Source organism: Panulirus ornatus, chromosome 66, assembly GCF_036320965.1.
Source record: "Panulirus ornatus isolate Po-2019 chromosome 66, ASM3632096v1, whole genome shotgun sequence".
Taxonomy (NCBI): domain Eukaryota; kingdom Metazoa; phylum Arthropoda; class Malacostraca; order Decapoda; family Palinuridae; genus Panulirus; species Panulirus ornatus.
In genome coordinates this window covers 17,743,645-17,760,157 of record NC_092289.1, presented here as the reverse complement: position 1 = coordinate 17,760,157, position 16,513 = coordinate 17,743,645, and the positions used below count along the sequence as shown (strand labels likewise).

General features: G+C 37.4%; 1 protein-coding gene across 5 annotated transcripts in view; it reads right to left on the bottom strand.

Annotated features, from left to right (window-relative positions):
- The window catches only part of LOC139746827 (RUN and FYVE domain-containing protein 2-like), a 43,570-nt gene that overhangs the window by 10,819 nt on the left and 16,238 nt on the right, over positions 1-16,513 (bottom strand). For 3 of the 5 annotated variants that reach the window (XM_071658407.1, XM_071658408.1, XM_071658409.1), the window contains exons 8-9: positions 11,246-11,506; positions 1,237-2,124 (exon numbers count right to left, since the gene is read on the bottom strand). In XM_071658407.1, the coding sequence (XP_071514508.1) occupies positions 1,837-2,124; positions 11,246-11,506 (549 nt within the window). In that variant the 3' untranslated portion in view covers positions 1,237-1,836. Of the gene's footprint in view, positions 1-899; positions 964-1,236; positions 2,125-2,876; positions 3,035-11,245; positions 11,507-16,513 lie in introns of those variants that run through there. The other 2 variants (XM_071658411.1, XM_071658410.1) reach the window with 2 other exon arrangements.

Genomic DNA, 16,513 nt, shown 5'->3' with positions numbered 1-16,513 from the left:
GGAGTGAAAAAGATTTTGAGTGATCGGGGCCTGAACATGCAGGAGGGTGAAAGGCATGCAAGGAATAGAGGGAATTGGAACGATGTGGTATACCGGGGTCATCGCGCTGTCAGTGGATTGAACCAGGGCATGTGAAGCGTCTGGGGTAAACCATGGAAAGTTCTCTGGGGCCTGGATGTGGATAGGGAGCTGTGGTTTCGGTGCATTATTACATGACAGCTAGAGACTGAGTGTGAACGAATGTGGCCTTTGTTGTCTTTTCCTAGCGCTACCTCGCGCACATGAGGGGGGAGGGGGTTTTTATTTCATGTGTGGCGGGGTGGCGATGGGAATGAATAAAGGCAGACAGTGCGAATTATGTACATGTGTATATATGTGTGTGTATATATATATGTATATGTTGAGATGTATAAGTATGTATATTTGCGTGTGTGGACGTGTATGTATATACATGTGTATGTGGGTGGGTTGGGCATTCTTTCGTCTGTTTCCTTGTGCTACCTCGCTAACGCAGGGGACAGCGACAAAGCAAAATAAATGAATAAATAAATACTAACAGCACAAAGTCATATTAGTTGAGCATGATTTTGAATAGAAAAATTTGGAGCAAGCAGTTTTGGATACCTGGAAGTGGACATGGCAGCAAATAAAACCATGGAGATGAAGGTCTTGGATGCACTGTGGAATGTGTGGAAAAAGGAGGGCGAAGATGGTTGCATATGACAGGTAGAGAGTTGCGAGTGAATGAGACCATATCTTCCGTCTGTTCCTGGTGCTTACTCACTAATGTGGGATATGGCAAACAAGTATGAAAAAAGAGGATGAACCTATGGAAATGTGGTTCCTGAATTCTAGGATTCATTGAAACATATTCATCATATCTTCGTTAAGAAACTAACCTTCTCACTGAGTTTCTGAGCTGTTTCCTTGGCGGCATCTTTCTGTATCACGCACTCCTCATACCTGATGGTTGAAATATTCTTATATGAAACTAAAAAAGTTGAAAACTTTAATAATGAATAAACTAAAAGTAGACACAACAAATATGATGTACACATAGCTAGTCTAACAAAAATAATGAAAAGTAACCTTGAACACTTGAAAATATAAGGAACAAAAATAATGTAGCTAGGGGTCTTCAAAAGTTGCATTTAGATGAACAAAATTTGACAAACCAAACAAGGAAAGAGAGGCAACCAAATGTGAGAAAATTTGGAGTAATAATAAAATTCCACCTGGGTATAACTTCCTTTATTTGGCAATATTTAGTAAGTGTGGTACATCTGATTTCTTGAGATAATATTACACTGTTATCACAACAAACACTGGTAAAGTGGGGGCACAGCTTCAGCAGAAATGTGTTTTGTTCATCAGCACAAACATGGTATCTATGTGATCATGGCTGCCTCAGCTGATAACGTACAACACTTGGCTGAAGGTTTGCCAATTTTTGTTTATCTAATAAAGCCTTCCTATTTTTTTCCAATAAAAAATTCTTTCTATGGAGATTACATAAAAAATCCTACATCAGAGCTTGAGATTCATCATATAAATAACAGACATCCATGGCTATCTGAATAGGACATACTTTAACTTCACCTCACTAATAAATTAATTAAATGCAGTATGAGCATTAGGAATCTGAATGTGTTCAATACTATGGTAATATGGTAGCTGATGCCATTTTTGAGGTCAAGTGTTATGGGATATCAAGTTGGAATCCATGCAAGGTAAGTGAACCACAGCAAATCAATAATTATACAGCTGTACATAAACAAGCACTGGCATGATACATAAAACTCATCAAAGGAAGTATATAATTCAGAGCTGTTCATATCACAATTTACCAGCTGCCCTATTTTGAAGCTCAGACATGCTGGCTGATTTTCCCACCCCCTTTTGTCCCTCCCCATCTGCCTGCTCCTCGCCCATGCTATTAGTAGGTGGCTGAATGTAGGATTTGGACCGAGATCTCTGTCCTGCTTGTGAGGGTTCATTAGAAGACTGGGGGCCCTGGAATACATACTGTGACTCCAAATTGCGTATGGTCTCTGCCATTTCTGCCGCCTTAGCCTCCAGCCGACCGATGAGTTCAGTTTTCTGTTTTAATGAGCTCTCACACTCCTGAAAAACACATAGTAGAGGATACCAAAGGTTTCCATCCATTTTCTTTTGTTGACATTCCTTGCAGATTTCTTCACTTATGACACTCATGGACATGAAGAATACAGGAAAGTGCAAGAATACAAAGAAAATAAAATACAGTACATGAAGCATCTTCCAATTTACCATTCACATAAACTGCATGACTATTATGCGCAAGAGTCATCACACTAATAGTTTAACAGAGCTGAGGTGAAGACATTTGTGAAAATAACAGATTAATGTGGCAAATTCATACTATGAACATTTGACTAGTTTGAAGTGTTTCAGTGTTTTAGGAAAGCAGCATGGATGCCCAACACATACTACACACAATTTACAGTGAGTTCAGTGGTAAAAAATTATTGCTGAAATTATAGTAAGAGTACAAGAAAGGTGTATAAGAAAATAAAGACACAATCTTATCGGTAAGGCAACATACAATGCAACTGTTGATGTGCAAACCACAAGAAGAACCTAGTCCTAATATTCACATGTCAAATGCCATCAGTTTCCAGTAACACAAAAGAAAGGCATTCTGCAAAGACATGTTATCAGGTCAAAAGGACAAATTTTGAAAACCTAACAACTACTTTGTTTCTGATTAAATTTCCTTTACAACCCAAGTGTTAAAACTAAACGTAATTTTATCACTACAACTTAATTTCAAACTATAAACATCTTATAAAAAGTGTCAAAATATAGTTTCGGCTACCATTATTACAATTTCTCACTTTTGGCCAGGATGACTTGAAGATGTACTTTTACTATGAGAAGTATAATTGGGCTCAGAATAATTTTTAAGATTAATTAGCATGCTACTGATTTTTGAGGTTTTCTCTTGTAGACGTTCCACCAATATGCCCTTCTCGAAAATTTCCTGTTCACACTCCTAGAGGACAGAGAAGGTGTGCATTAGTAGAGGACAACAAAGAAGACACAGGCCTGGCCCTTAATTCTTGGTGACAATGCAAACAACTACTGCAAAAATTAATCAATATTACAGTGATGCAATATTCACTGAGTATGAATTTCTCGGCAAATAGTGCAAGCAAAATCTGACCAAAAATCTGGGCCATGTTAGCATAAGCAAGCTCTCCTAAAGTCATGCAAATTTAGTTCTTTACAGTCAGACATTACAACTCCCATTCACTTACAGACAAAAAGGAATTATAGAATCAACACAGAGTAATAAGAAACTGTTATATGACCAAATACTGTACAGGAAAATGTTAAATTGAAAACTGTATAATGTCCTGACTGTAATCTTAATTGCAGTTCGTATATGTGATAATGGCAATTCTTAGTCATGAGAATATCACTAGTGAGAGAAAAGAATGCATGTGGACTAAAATATTCTAAAGAGGAAGGGTTGTGCAAAATATTCTATAAATGAAAATGGTGAATGTATTCACTTAGGATAATCAACACTTTGGAGCATTCAGAATATCTTAGAATATCATGTGATACAATGGATAAACAAAGAAGAGATAAGTAGTAGTGCTTCTACTACTTTTATTTCTACCTTCTGCAAATAAGTTTTTCTCAAAAAAGGGTAGTCTATTTGTATGCATGTCATGAAATCTTTTTTTTAACAAATTCTAAATGAAAATATGTTGTGCATAATATTACTGCAATGACTTCATACCTTGAGAGTGAAGTAACTAGAGATTAAACAATATCAGACAAAAGGCAGAAAGTTCAGAGTCAACATGTCAAACAGATGAATATCTATCTCCAAAGACAAAATACGCAATACGGAACTCATAAACACCTTGAGAAAAAATGCAACTTGAAAACTGACTTTCATATGGTTAAGTTCTGTTGACAATTCACTATAATATTTCATTAAAAAATGGTTGACAAATGTCACACAAATGTGATGTAAGGAAAACATTTCTTTCCCTTAATATGATGTGCGGAGGGTATTAAGAAGAAGTGCTCTCCTATTCTGGAAAGGCACTAAATGTGAGGCTCTTGCACCAGTGGCTTTACAATGTGACCTTGAAAAAGTAAATTTTTCTTTACACTGCAATATTATAATCTTTCTTATCTATAAACTTCACTCTAGGTTTGGATCCATGTCCATTGCCAACTGGATCATCTGCTTAAACATCTCAAGGAACATGAGAAGTTCTTCATATTGAGTTCACTTCACCCCATGCCCCATGCTCTTGTGTTGCTGCTTTTTCCCCAACTGCTCCTAATCATTCTGTTCTATTTCATCAGCCTGCAACTCCTCTTCATGTGACACTAACAGCACTCTAATATTAATAACTTAGAGCTCATTAAATCGAACATCCCATCCCAAGTTGACAGTGTGGGCTACATCAGCATCTCGTGTCTGAGGTGACTGTATGGGATACATCAGCACCTTGTGTCTGAGGTCAAAACTAATATAAAGAGTAAATACACTCTTTCAATATCACCATATAAACTCCATTCATCGTCTTCCTCATCACCCTGTCCCATCCTGCATGAATGCTTTCCAAAGCACATTAGATATTGTGCTGCTCCCAAAATTCATGCAGCAAAAGCCTGTCTGGATGTCTGTCTCTTTACATTGCTGCATAAACATTCAGTGCATTCAAAACATATTTAAGTAGCAATCAACCCTGGGTCTAATGGTTGCAGAATGGAAAGCAAAATCACAACTTGGATGTCTGGATGTAGGTCACATATGTAGGTTGGATGACCAGGTGTATTATTAACCACCAGCAAGGGTTTTAATGCCAGGTCATTTTCTCTGCAGTCTCACTCAACTTCATGGTGAAAGCAGCTTACTAGCCAATCTTGTGCAATTATAGCAGTCACCCAAGCTCTTTTGTTGGAATGCTAGAGGACAGGCAAAGCATGGTTTGGCCCTTTCAATGACAGGAGATTCTGTGACTGGAGCATTTGCAGTGTCAACACAGCATTAAAAATAAGTGGTACTTCACAGTCTTAAAACTTGGAGAACAGCTTCCCCTATATCGATATAAACATTCTTATTGGCATACATTTCCGGAAAAGACTGGTTTCATCTACATCAAATGTGTATTGTAATGTGCAACCTCCTGCCAACATGAGTGCCTTAAGTTTCCTAGGAAAGGTAGCTATGGCAATATGGCCCACACTTACTGCCTCACCAGTGAAACTGTTGTTGTGAAGAAACTATTACTTATTACACTTACTGAACCAACCCTTACTTGTCTCAAAACTTCTCATTAACAATAATTTGAAACATTTTGCAAATTCAAATTCTTTTTACCTACAAGCCTAAAAACTTCTTTGATCTATCACTCTTCTTATCATTTCAAACTTGCTCATTTCACAATGAGACAGTGGTTATATACATCTATTACTCATAATGAATAACTGGAAGGAATGTTGAAATACAAAAGTTATCTGTTTTTTGCATCTATATCTCTGATGCCCATTCCCTCTGAGAACACCCATCAAGGGGGTGGCCATGGGCAAAAAGAGTCTCCACTTTTTGAACATGCACTTTTTAGTAACAGATAAGTAAATGTCTCATTTGCTCATACCCACTCAATCTGTGATGTATAATGCATGGAAACCAAAACCAACCATCAACTGCCAAGTCCCACAGACTATTCACCTGACTGCTTAATGTGTCCTGGTTCAGCCCAGTGGTAGCATATTGCTCCTAGTTAACTTTATTCCAGCCATGCCTCCCACCCTTTTGAATATTCAGGCACTGATACCCAAAAGCCTCCTCGACTCCTTCCTTCCATCACCTTCTTGGTCTTTTCCTCCCCTTATTTGCATTTTTGGCAAGTAGATCCTCTTAAGTCAAATTTTCTTTGCTTATCTTTTCCACACATAATTTCCTTGCCGAATATGCAATTCCAGACAGCATTCTACTAAACAGCAATAGAGAAAATAAAGTAGGTAGCAGTAGCTTGCCCTTACTTAAATCTAATCTTAATCTTCAGCTAAATATTCATACATAGCTGTGAAAATTATAGATAAGCTTCAAAAAATAGTGCAGTGGGATGAGTTTATAGGCCTCCCACACGAACCCCAGAAGTAGACTAAGACTAGTTAACAAATCCTTAACAAATATGATCTGGTTACAGTGGGAGATTTTAACATACTGGTATATAAACAGGCCTCCATCCCTATCCCTTTCCTGTAGTTCTGACCATGAACTGAAACAAAATTTGTTTGACAGTGCCCTAATCCAAATGGCTTACGAAAATTACCAGTGACAAAAACATATTACACTAACTTCTACCTACAAATTAAGACCATGTTTATAATGTTTGGTGCAAGTGATTACCAACAAATTACTTTTAACTTTCAGCACCTCTTGTAACATTTGCCAATCTCAAAGTTGTGAAAAAACCAAATTTAAGAACTGTAAATCTTAATAAACCTTACACTGCTCTTGACAAGCAAATCTGGGATAATATCATCAATGAAAATGATATGGCTGTAACTTGGTACAACTTAAGTAAAACAATCAAAGTAGAGGATGAAACTTATGCACTCATGTACAGCAGTCATTTTTCAAAAATAAACTAAACTGGTGGAAGAATGTCATAAAGAACTGCTTATTTTCTAAGCAAGTACTCCTAAGAAACTTTGAAAAAAAAATGCCATCATGATAAGAATAAATTATATTTGGCAAAAAATCAAAATATGTCAAAATAACATTTGTATGAAGTATTTAGGGCAGAAAATAGCATAAGCAACTCTAAGTAATTCTATAGTTATGTCAGAAGTAAGTCATTACTCAGAAAATTGGTCCATCAACTAAGGAAAATAGTGACTCCCTTCAAAACAATGAAGCTGTGGCAAAGATCTTATCAATAATTTTTTATCAGCATTTACCACTGAAGACAACTCAAATCCCAGTTCCCATTCCATTGTTGACAGAGGAAAATATTTTACTACATAAAGACATACAGTATGAATGTATACTAAAAGCACTAAACAGAATGAAAGTCAATTAAACAGCAAGCCCATACAAGTTTTATCCAAGATCATTCAAAGTACCAAAATATAAGAAATCCAGCCCTCTGACTGCTATCTTCATTAAGTTCATGAGGATGGGAAGCTAGTCACTGTAACACAAATGTTCACAAAAGGTAATAGTCAGACAAAGTAACACCAAAACTCCCTTCCTAAACAATACTGCCCAATTAACTAAACATTAGTTGGCAAACTTATGGAAACCACTATTCGAGACAAGACTAAAATCATTTGGAAGATCCCCAATTAATATAATTCTCAGTAAGGTTTCCGATGTAACCATTCATGTTTGACAAATATGCTTAATTTCTTTTACAATATAAAAAAATATAAAGTGAAATAGTTAATGTCATCTATCAAGAATTGCAGGGAGCATTCAATACAGTTTCACATAAAAGATTACATGCAAAAGTTAAGTCACATGATAATGATAAAGAGTTATAATTCAGTGGCCAGAAAATCAGCTAACTGGCAATAAACAGAGTATTGATTAATGGTCAAGACTCAGTATGGTCAGACATAACAACTAGTGTGCCATTGGGATAAGTTTTGGAACCAGTTCTATTTTTCATACATTACTGACAATGGTAATGAGTTGCATCTGAAGATATCAAAATCTGCAGATGATACTAAACTGGGAAACAAATCTACAAGACAAACTGAATGTCTACAGCTTCACACTGACACAAACAAACATATGGGTTAGGGTACAGTGGCAAATGAATTACAATACCAATAAGTGCAAAGTCTTACACACCAGTAATAAAAATGAGAAGGCAAGCTGTTGAGCTGCAAATCGTAAATGAGGAAAAAGACTAAGGCATATTAATCTCTGATGACCTAAAGCCAAGTAAGCAGTGCATAAAAGCAGTAAAAAAGGCAAACATAACTGTAGGATTCACTGGTGTGTCCTCACCTTGTATATTGTGTTCAGTTTTGGTCTCCCTACTTGAAAAAAGACATAGACAGAATGGAAAGAGTACAGCAGCGAGAAACCAAGATGATTCCCAGACCGAAAGACAAATCCTATGAAAGTCGATTACATGACTTAAACTTAGCTTAGAAAAGAAAAAGTTATGAGGTGAGGTGATTTAATACAGGTATTCAAATTTATCATAGGTTTTGATAATCTTGATCTAAGCAGTTACTTAAGGTTAGATCTGTGTGATTTCTTTTGCAGTTATGGATGCAACTCGTAGGCCAGTGTTTTATTTCGAATGAAGCAAAGGACTTAAAATTCTAAGAAGACTGTTAACATATGGAATGATTTAATGATCAGAATAGTTTAAAGCAGCACCACATATAGACTTATGGATAGACTCAATGAACATTTCCCCTTAAATCCATGACAGACACAATATTCACCTCCTTTGTTACATGTAAAGCTTACATATATGCTTTTCTCTTACTAATTTCTGACTTTTCGATCTCTTCTACTTTCAGAAACTGCCACTAAAGGACCCAATAGTTTGATGCTGTTTCAATTCTTAGGCATTTATGCATATCCTGGCCAGCTCAGTCAATCAGACTGAGCTTACAACCACTTATTTCTCCTGCATTGTCATTCCTTCCTCAACCAACCTGTTTCACTCAATCAGACTGTGCTTACAACCGCTTGTTTCTCCTGCACTGTCATTCCTTCCTCAACCAACCTGTTTCACATCACATTATCTCCAGTCATTTCATATCTAACACATCCACCCACTTTTGTTCTTTTGTATACATGAACCAAAACTCACATCCATACAACAGTGTTGGAAATACTGTAACTTCATATACCATCTTCCCTTAACATTCAGTGACCTCTCCTATGCATCCCTCAATGCAACCAAGATCAAAGGCCCCTATCCTATCCTATGACTTGCTTCAGCCCCCATGGTTTCATCTATCGCAATATCCACTTCTCGGTGCTTTCAGTGCTCCATTTCCTGCGTATCTTCCACTTTCAAACTTATACTCAAACCATCCTGTCCCTTCACTCTGATGCACCTCATTACCTTAATTTTGGTCACATCTGTTTTCAATTTTTTCCTTTTACAGACTACAAAACTCTGTCACCAGCTTCAAGGCTTCTCTCTAAGTCTGCCACCAGACAAATGTCATATGCAAACAGCATCTGATAATATTCCTATGCCTCCCTAACCTCAAAATACTCAGGACCCACCACTCACTCTCAGACCCTTACATCTATCTCCCTCACCACACCTATGCCTCCCTAACCTCAGAATACTGCAGACCCACCAGTCACTCTTAGACCCTTGCATCCATCTCCCTCACCACACTGTCTATTAACAGATTAACCACATAACTTCTTTCCAACTATGTGAATCTCACTTTTTCAAGTTGTTTAATAACTGTACTTAAACTTGCAATTTCAAAGATATTGTATTAATGAAAAAAAAAAACACTTCAAAAGTATACTTCATCCACTACTTTCACTCAGATAATATAATGTATTAAGGTTTTGTAGATATCTCAGCAAAAAACACTAAAAAGTGTGGGAGTAAGGCCTAACTAAACATCAAGAGAATTACACCATGCATGCTTTATCATTTTTTCTAACTCCACCAAAAATGACACTGACTGGTAACGTTTTACTTTATATAAAAAAATCTATTATCTTTATAAATAATCTGATTACTTTTTTTCATAAAAGCAAAATTTCAAAAGTATGCAAGATTACCAGTCACACCAGTCAGACACAGTGTTGTCAAAGTCATGAGAGCAGAGGCAACACTGCCTTCACTTTAGCTAGAAACATCTGTCTCATCTTGGCAGCTTACAATGCTGGAAGAGTCAGGGCCCATAAAATCAATCTCCACATGATCTGAAGATATATTAACTTCAAACAATTCAGAACTAAATGTCTAGTCCTCTAAATCTAGCTTAGCAAAAGCTGCTCAATTTTCTTCTTTGAAAACTTGTAAGAATGTGCTGCCAATCACATGGCAAGAGGCCACCTGACTGTTGGGATAAGTCACTGTGCACTGCCATCTTGGCAAGCGCTCTGGCAGTCAGCCTTGATATAGAGGCACGAATGTTAAAGCACAAATTTACATCTACAGGAGTTCTCCGGCTTGCATAATTATCTGTGTAGAGTTAAGGGGCTAAACAATAACAAAAATCTTGACAAAGACCCATCATAATCTGGTATCCCCCACCCTCCTCCTATCCTACATGCACACATGCCTTACCATCCTCATAAAAACTCATAGCATCTTCCATAAAGTCTCTCTGTCAATCCTACCAGATTAGATTCTTAAATGTCATGTACAATTCACTCTCTACAGGTATTTCACCCTCAACAGCTCTCTCAATCTGACTATACTTATTACCATGTCTCACTATTACACTACACTTTCCTACCCAATTAACCCACCTTGGATCCCATACTGTCCTCAGGCATTTCATTTCAAACACTTCTGCCCTCTTTCATTCATTTGTATTCTCAGTCCAAGACTCACGTCCATGCACATCCATACTATACCTTCAAACAAACTCATCTTTGCCATGACAGATAATACTTTTCTCCTTCCACACACTCTTCAATGCACCCATTATCTCACCTAACCCACCCTGTAACTTCCCCATAATTCCATCCACTGCCAAGTCTACTTTCAGGTTCCTTAGGCATTAAACTAACAACAGATCCTCTACATTCAAATTCACACACAAACCATCCTGTCTCACCCACTTGCTATAACTCATTACTTTGCTTCTGTTCACAATTTCTCTACACTTCCTCCTTTCTCTTCTTTTGCAAACTCATCTCCCAAGCCTCCTACTCCCCTAGCACACCATAAACATGGCTCTTGCTCCACAACCCTCATATTTATCTCCCTTGCCACCTAATGGTAAGATCACACACCCCTAATGCAGACTCTTCACCTGGAACCACTCAGCCTCCTCTCTTCCTTATTCCACACACAAGGTAAATGTCACAAAAATCCTAATTGTACTTCACATTCTAGATGAGGTATTCATGTGTTTACTTCCTAACACCCACCTAAATCAGAATACAAAACCCACAAGAGGTCTGTATGTGTATAAAACTGAGATAATGAACTTACATTCCTAACCAAAGATCTAAAAGTAATCATTAAACTGTAAATAAACTTCTTACCTGCAACTTCCTGTACATTTCCAAATTGATGACTTTTATGTCATCCAACTGTTGCCGTAGGGAGATAATTGTGTCCTGTTTTTCATGAATGTCCTTCTCCAGCAACTTAGCAGCCATTTCGCTTTCTGCTTTCATCTGAATTTGCAGCTCAAGCTCTTTCTCTACCTGTTTTCGATGAGCACTTTCTTCCTCTAGTTGACGCTTCAGGTCTTGCATTTCCTCTTCACACCCAATCACACTTATGCGACTTGCTTTCTTAGCCTGCTTGTCAGGGATGGGATAAGTATTTAGTCTGGATATCACAAAGATACATACATACTCACAGAATATGAATGATTACACATGACAGCTGCAGAATGGATGTGAACAGATGCCGCCTTTCTTCATCTGTTCCTGGTGCTACCTCACTAACAAGGAAAACAGTAATCAAGTGTGAGAAAAAAAGTATGAATGAATGATTACTGAACTTATTTTCACTGCCTGAGAGTTGTGTTTTCCGGAAAACTTTCTCATTACAGCTGCAAGTTTGTTACCATTATATGGAAGGGTAGTTCATGCAAGACTTCTGCATACCACAATCCTAGCACATTTGTTACTTCAACCTTCACATTTTATCAGTTTTTCCTTATCTATCAATATATACACTTTCTTGTCAGCAAAAAATTTCAACTTCACCACCTCTCTCTTCATAATACTATACTCAACTGTAAATATATCCTCTCTTCTTATTCTAAAACCTTTAACAGAAAATACATTTTAGTTTTCAATTTAATAAAGAATTCTTACAGTAGACATATTTCATTACAACTTGGGTTGCTTTATCTTTATCTTTTTGGGGGTTACTTCATCCAACCTGGAGGCTCATAAAATTTCCATACACATTCTTATAAATTTTTTCACCACTTCTACATTTTTTGGAAGCCATGCTGTTGTAAATGCAACTTTTACAGTAATATCCCACCATCTAATCCTTTCCTGTATTTCTGTTCAACATTAATACATCAAATCAAGCTACACCTTTCTGGTCAACCCATCACCACACATTAAATAATTATGGTGACACAAAGAATCCTCATCTATATCTAAATTCTTATCATCTATTTTTTTATTATACTTTGTCGCTGTCTCCCGTGTTAGTGAGGTAGCGCTAGGAAACAGACAAAAGAATGGTCCAACCCACCCACATACACATGTATATACATACACGTCCACACATGCAAATATACATACCTATACATTTCAACATATACATATATATACATACACAGACATATACATATATACACATGTACATAATTCATACTTGCTGCCTTTATTCATTCCCGTCGCCACCCCGCCACACATGAAATGACAACCCCCTCCCCCTGCATGTGCACAAGGTAGTGCTAGGAAAAGACAACAAAGGCCACATTCGTTCACATTCAGTCTCTAGCTGTCATGTATAATGCTACAAAAACACAGCTCCCTTTCCACATCCAGGCCCCACAAAACTTTCCATGGTTTACCCCAGATGCTTCACATACCCTGGTTCAATCACTCAACTTCCCTATCATTACATGTCTTACTTCCACAGAAATCCTTTCACAGGTAGATTTCCCAAATCATACTTTTAACACTCTAGCAAATCAAAGAAGCACCCCAGGGCCATACCCAAGGTGAACTCAGCAAGCATCATTGCTGCTTATCCATGCGTATTTTGTTTAAAAACTAATGTAACCTTTTACATTAATTTCTGTCATAAACTATGTTTTTAATATGTTCTTGTATGCTAACGATTTATCTATAATATTACATGGAGTAAGCACAAATTAGTTCTATAATATTACATAAGATAAACAAAGGAATTATCAAAGAAAGAGCACCAACATCACTATTAAAATCTTTTATTATCTATTTTCTTTATATCTTGCTTTTTTCTTCTCCATCTTCAGTGTATTCAGAATAACAACTTTAGCTGATGATATACAAAGAATACAAAATACCAATTTTTTTTTTTTTTTTTTTTTTTTTTTTGCTGTCTCTCGCATTTGCGAGGTAGCGCAAGGAAACAGACGAAAGAAATGGCCCAACCCACCCCCATACACATGTATATACATACGTCCACACACGCAAATATACATACCTACACAGCTTTCCATGGTTTACCCCAGACGCTTCACATGCCTTGATTCAATCCACTGACAGCACGTCAACCCCTGTATACCACATCGCTCCAATTCACTCTATTCCTTGCCCTCCTTTCACCCTCCTGCATGTTCAGGCCCCGATCACACAAAATCTTTTTCACTCCATCTTTCCACCTCCAATTTGGTCTCCCTCTTCTCCTCGTTCCCTCCACCTCCGTCACATATATTCTCTTGGTCAATCTTTCCTCACTCATTCTCTCCATGTGCCCGAACCATTTCAAAACACCCTCTTCTGCTCTCTCAACCACGCTCTTTTTATTTCCACACATCTATCTTACCCTTACGTTACTTACTCGATCAAACCACCTCACACCACACATTGTCCTCAAACATCTCATTTCCAGCACATCCATCCTCCTGCGCACAACTCTATCCATAGCCCACGCCTTGCAACCATACAACATTGTTGGAACCACTATTCCTTCAAACATACCCATTTTTGCTTTCCGAGATAATGTTCTCGACTTCCACACATTCTTCAAGGCTCCCAGAATTTTCGCCCCCTCCCCCACCCTATGATCCACTTCCGCTTCCATGGTTCCATCCGCTGCCAGATCCACTCCCAGATATCTAAAACACTTCACTTCCTCCAGTTTTTCTCCATTCAAACTCACCTCCCAATTGACTTGACCCTCAACCCTACTGTACCTAATAACCTTACTCTTATTCACATTTACTCTTAACTTTCTTCTTTCACACACTTTACCAAACTCAGTCACCAGCTTCTGCAGTTTCTCACATGAATCAGCCACCAGCGCTGTATCATCAGCGAACTACAACTGACTCACTTCCCAAGCTCTCTCATCCCCAACAGACTTCATACTTGCCCCTCTTTCCAAAACTCTTGCATTCACCTCCCTAACAACCCCATCCATAAACAAATTAAACAACTATGGAGACATCACACACCCCTGCCGCAAACCTACATTCACTGAGAACCAATCACTTTCCTCTCTTCCTACACGTACACATGCCTTACATCCTCGATAAAAACTTTTCACTGCTTCTAACAACTTGCCTCCCACACCATATATTCTTAATACCTTCCACAGAGCATCTCTATCAACTCTATCATATGCCTTCTCCAGATCCATAAATGCTACATACAAATCCATTTGCTTTTCTAAGTATTTCTCACATACATTCTTCAAAGCAAACACCTGATCCAATAAAATACTTTAAAGTCACTTCCTAGATGACAATGTGAGTGGTTCATATTCAACTTGGTGGAGGAGTGTGGTTATTGCAAGCTGGGTTCTGGCCAGCCCAACAGGCCACCACACATACAATATTCACGTGTTCATCAGGTTGCACACAAGCATTTTCAATGACAAGATATTCATTATTTCAATGAAATGTTAATATGCTTAATAATCCTACCATACTATTTCTTTTATGAAATTCAGTCAATGAATATAATTAAATGCTGCATGCATATCCGTCTTTCCTAACATGTAACACATGATTTTTAAAATCTTTTATCACTGTTCACCTATACAATTTATCTTCAACAATCCATGTGGAATTAACAATCCACCATTGCATCATTTCCTTTATAAAAAAGCAAATCACTTCAATCACAGCTCATTCAATATTTTCATTTTGTCCTCTCAATCATGTTACATGGAAGAACTTTAGCGCCAACATAATAGGATAAGTAGGTTGAAAGACTTGTTACAAGACTGATCAAATTTTAGGGGCATAAGGGAAGCACAAATATCATTAGAAATAAGCAGAGGTAAGATAGTGAAAATGTGTCAAGAGGTATGTTAGTTCTTCACACACATTCTCTATCTACTTCCTATCCATTCATCTATATCTCTGAGGGCCACTCCTTTCAAGAGCTCCCTCAAAGGTCTGTCCATGGCAAAGAGTCTCCATAACTGTTAAATTCCAATGCTGCTTCATAATCTTTACTTTCTCACCCTTAAGAAAGCCAATGGCAGAAGGCAACTATAGCACAGTGTTTTCAGAAGCTCCAACCTAATTTCCTACCAACTAATTCTACATAATGTGTCTACTTAATGTTCTTGCCTAATGTTCAAACCAACTACTTCTACCCAGTGCTTACACTTAATGTTCCTACGATCTATTTCAACCTAATGCTCCCGTCTTACACCTATTACTTCTATCATTTGCTACTACCATTTTGCAAAAAAGGCAGGGCTAGTTCATAGCATTCACCACAGGAAAATCTACTGTTAATGCAGAATGAGTTGTGCGAGTTAGTTGTCAAAGTTTTAGGTGTGACAAGGAGAGACTGTATGTTTGAGGACATAATGCCAGCAGTTTACATGTTAATGATGCAAAAAGAAAGTTATCTGGGTCAAAAAAAAAAAAAAAGAGGAACTTGACAACTACAGAAGTGCTAGCGCACTACGCAGCTATCACTAACCCTCCCAATACCCAGGCTGGTAGGACCGGCAATATACCTCCTTGGGGGTGGCTGCCTATCAATAACTGTACAGCATGCTCAGCATCATTCCCGATTCTTTTGCAATTGCTTTCCCATCACATCTTTTAGTTTTTTCATATAATTTTACTTCCTTTTGCACAGTCTCATCGTATCCTCATGGTCCCACACAGTAACACATTAAATAGTAACTTTATTCCCCTACTTATTGGCTATTTGTATATCCTCATTTACTTAAGAATTTGAATTAATATCTTCTATTTTAAGTCCAATCACCTACTTATTGGCTATTTGTACATCCTCATTTAGTCAAGAGTTTGTGCTCGTATCTTTCATTTCAATTCTCAAACAGTTTAACTGTACAACATCCCCTAATTTCTTAATCACATTCACTCCAGATTCTTCATGAACTGACTCCATTCTGCCCTCTATTTCCAGTCATTTTAATGTTTTTATTTTTCGTTCTCTATTGGCTCAGAAATCTGTTCCTGCTACCGTCTTTAGTTGACCCTCAAAATATAAATTCCTAGGTAAATCTTATCTCTGGCATTTATCTCTTATAGTTTTAACAAGTCAGAGACATGCATGAAAAAGACTCCTTTCCTGAATATTCTAAAATGACTTTTTGTAATACCTCGTTCATTTCACCTATAAAAAATGAAATTCTCA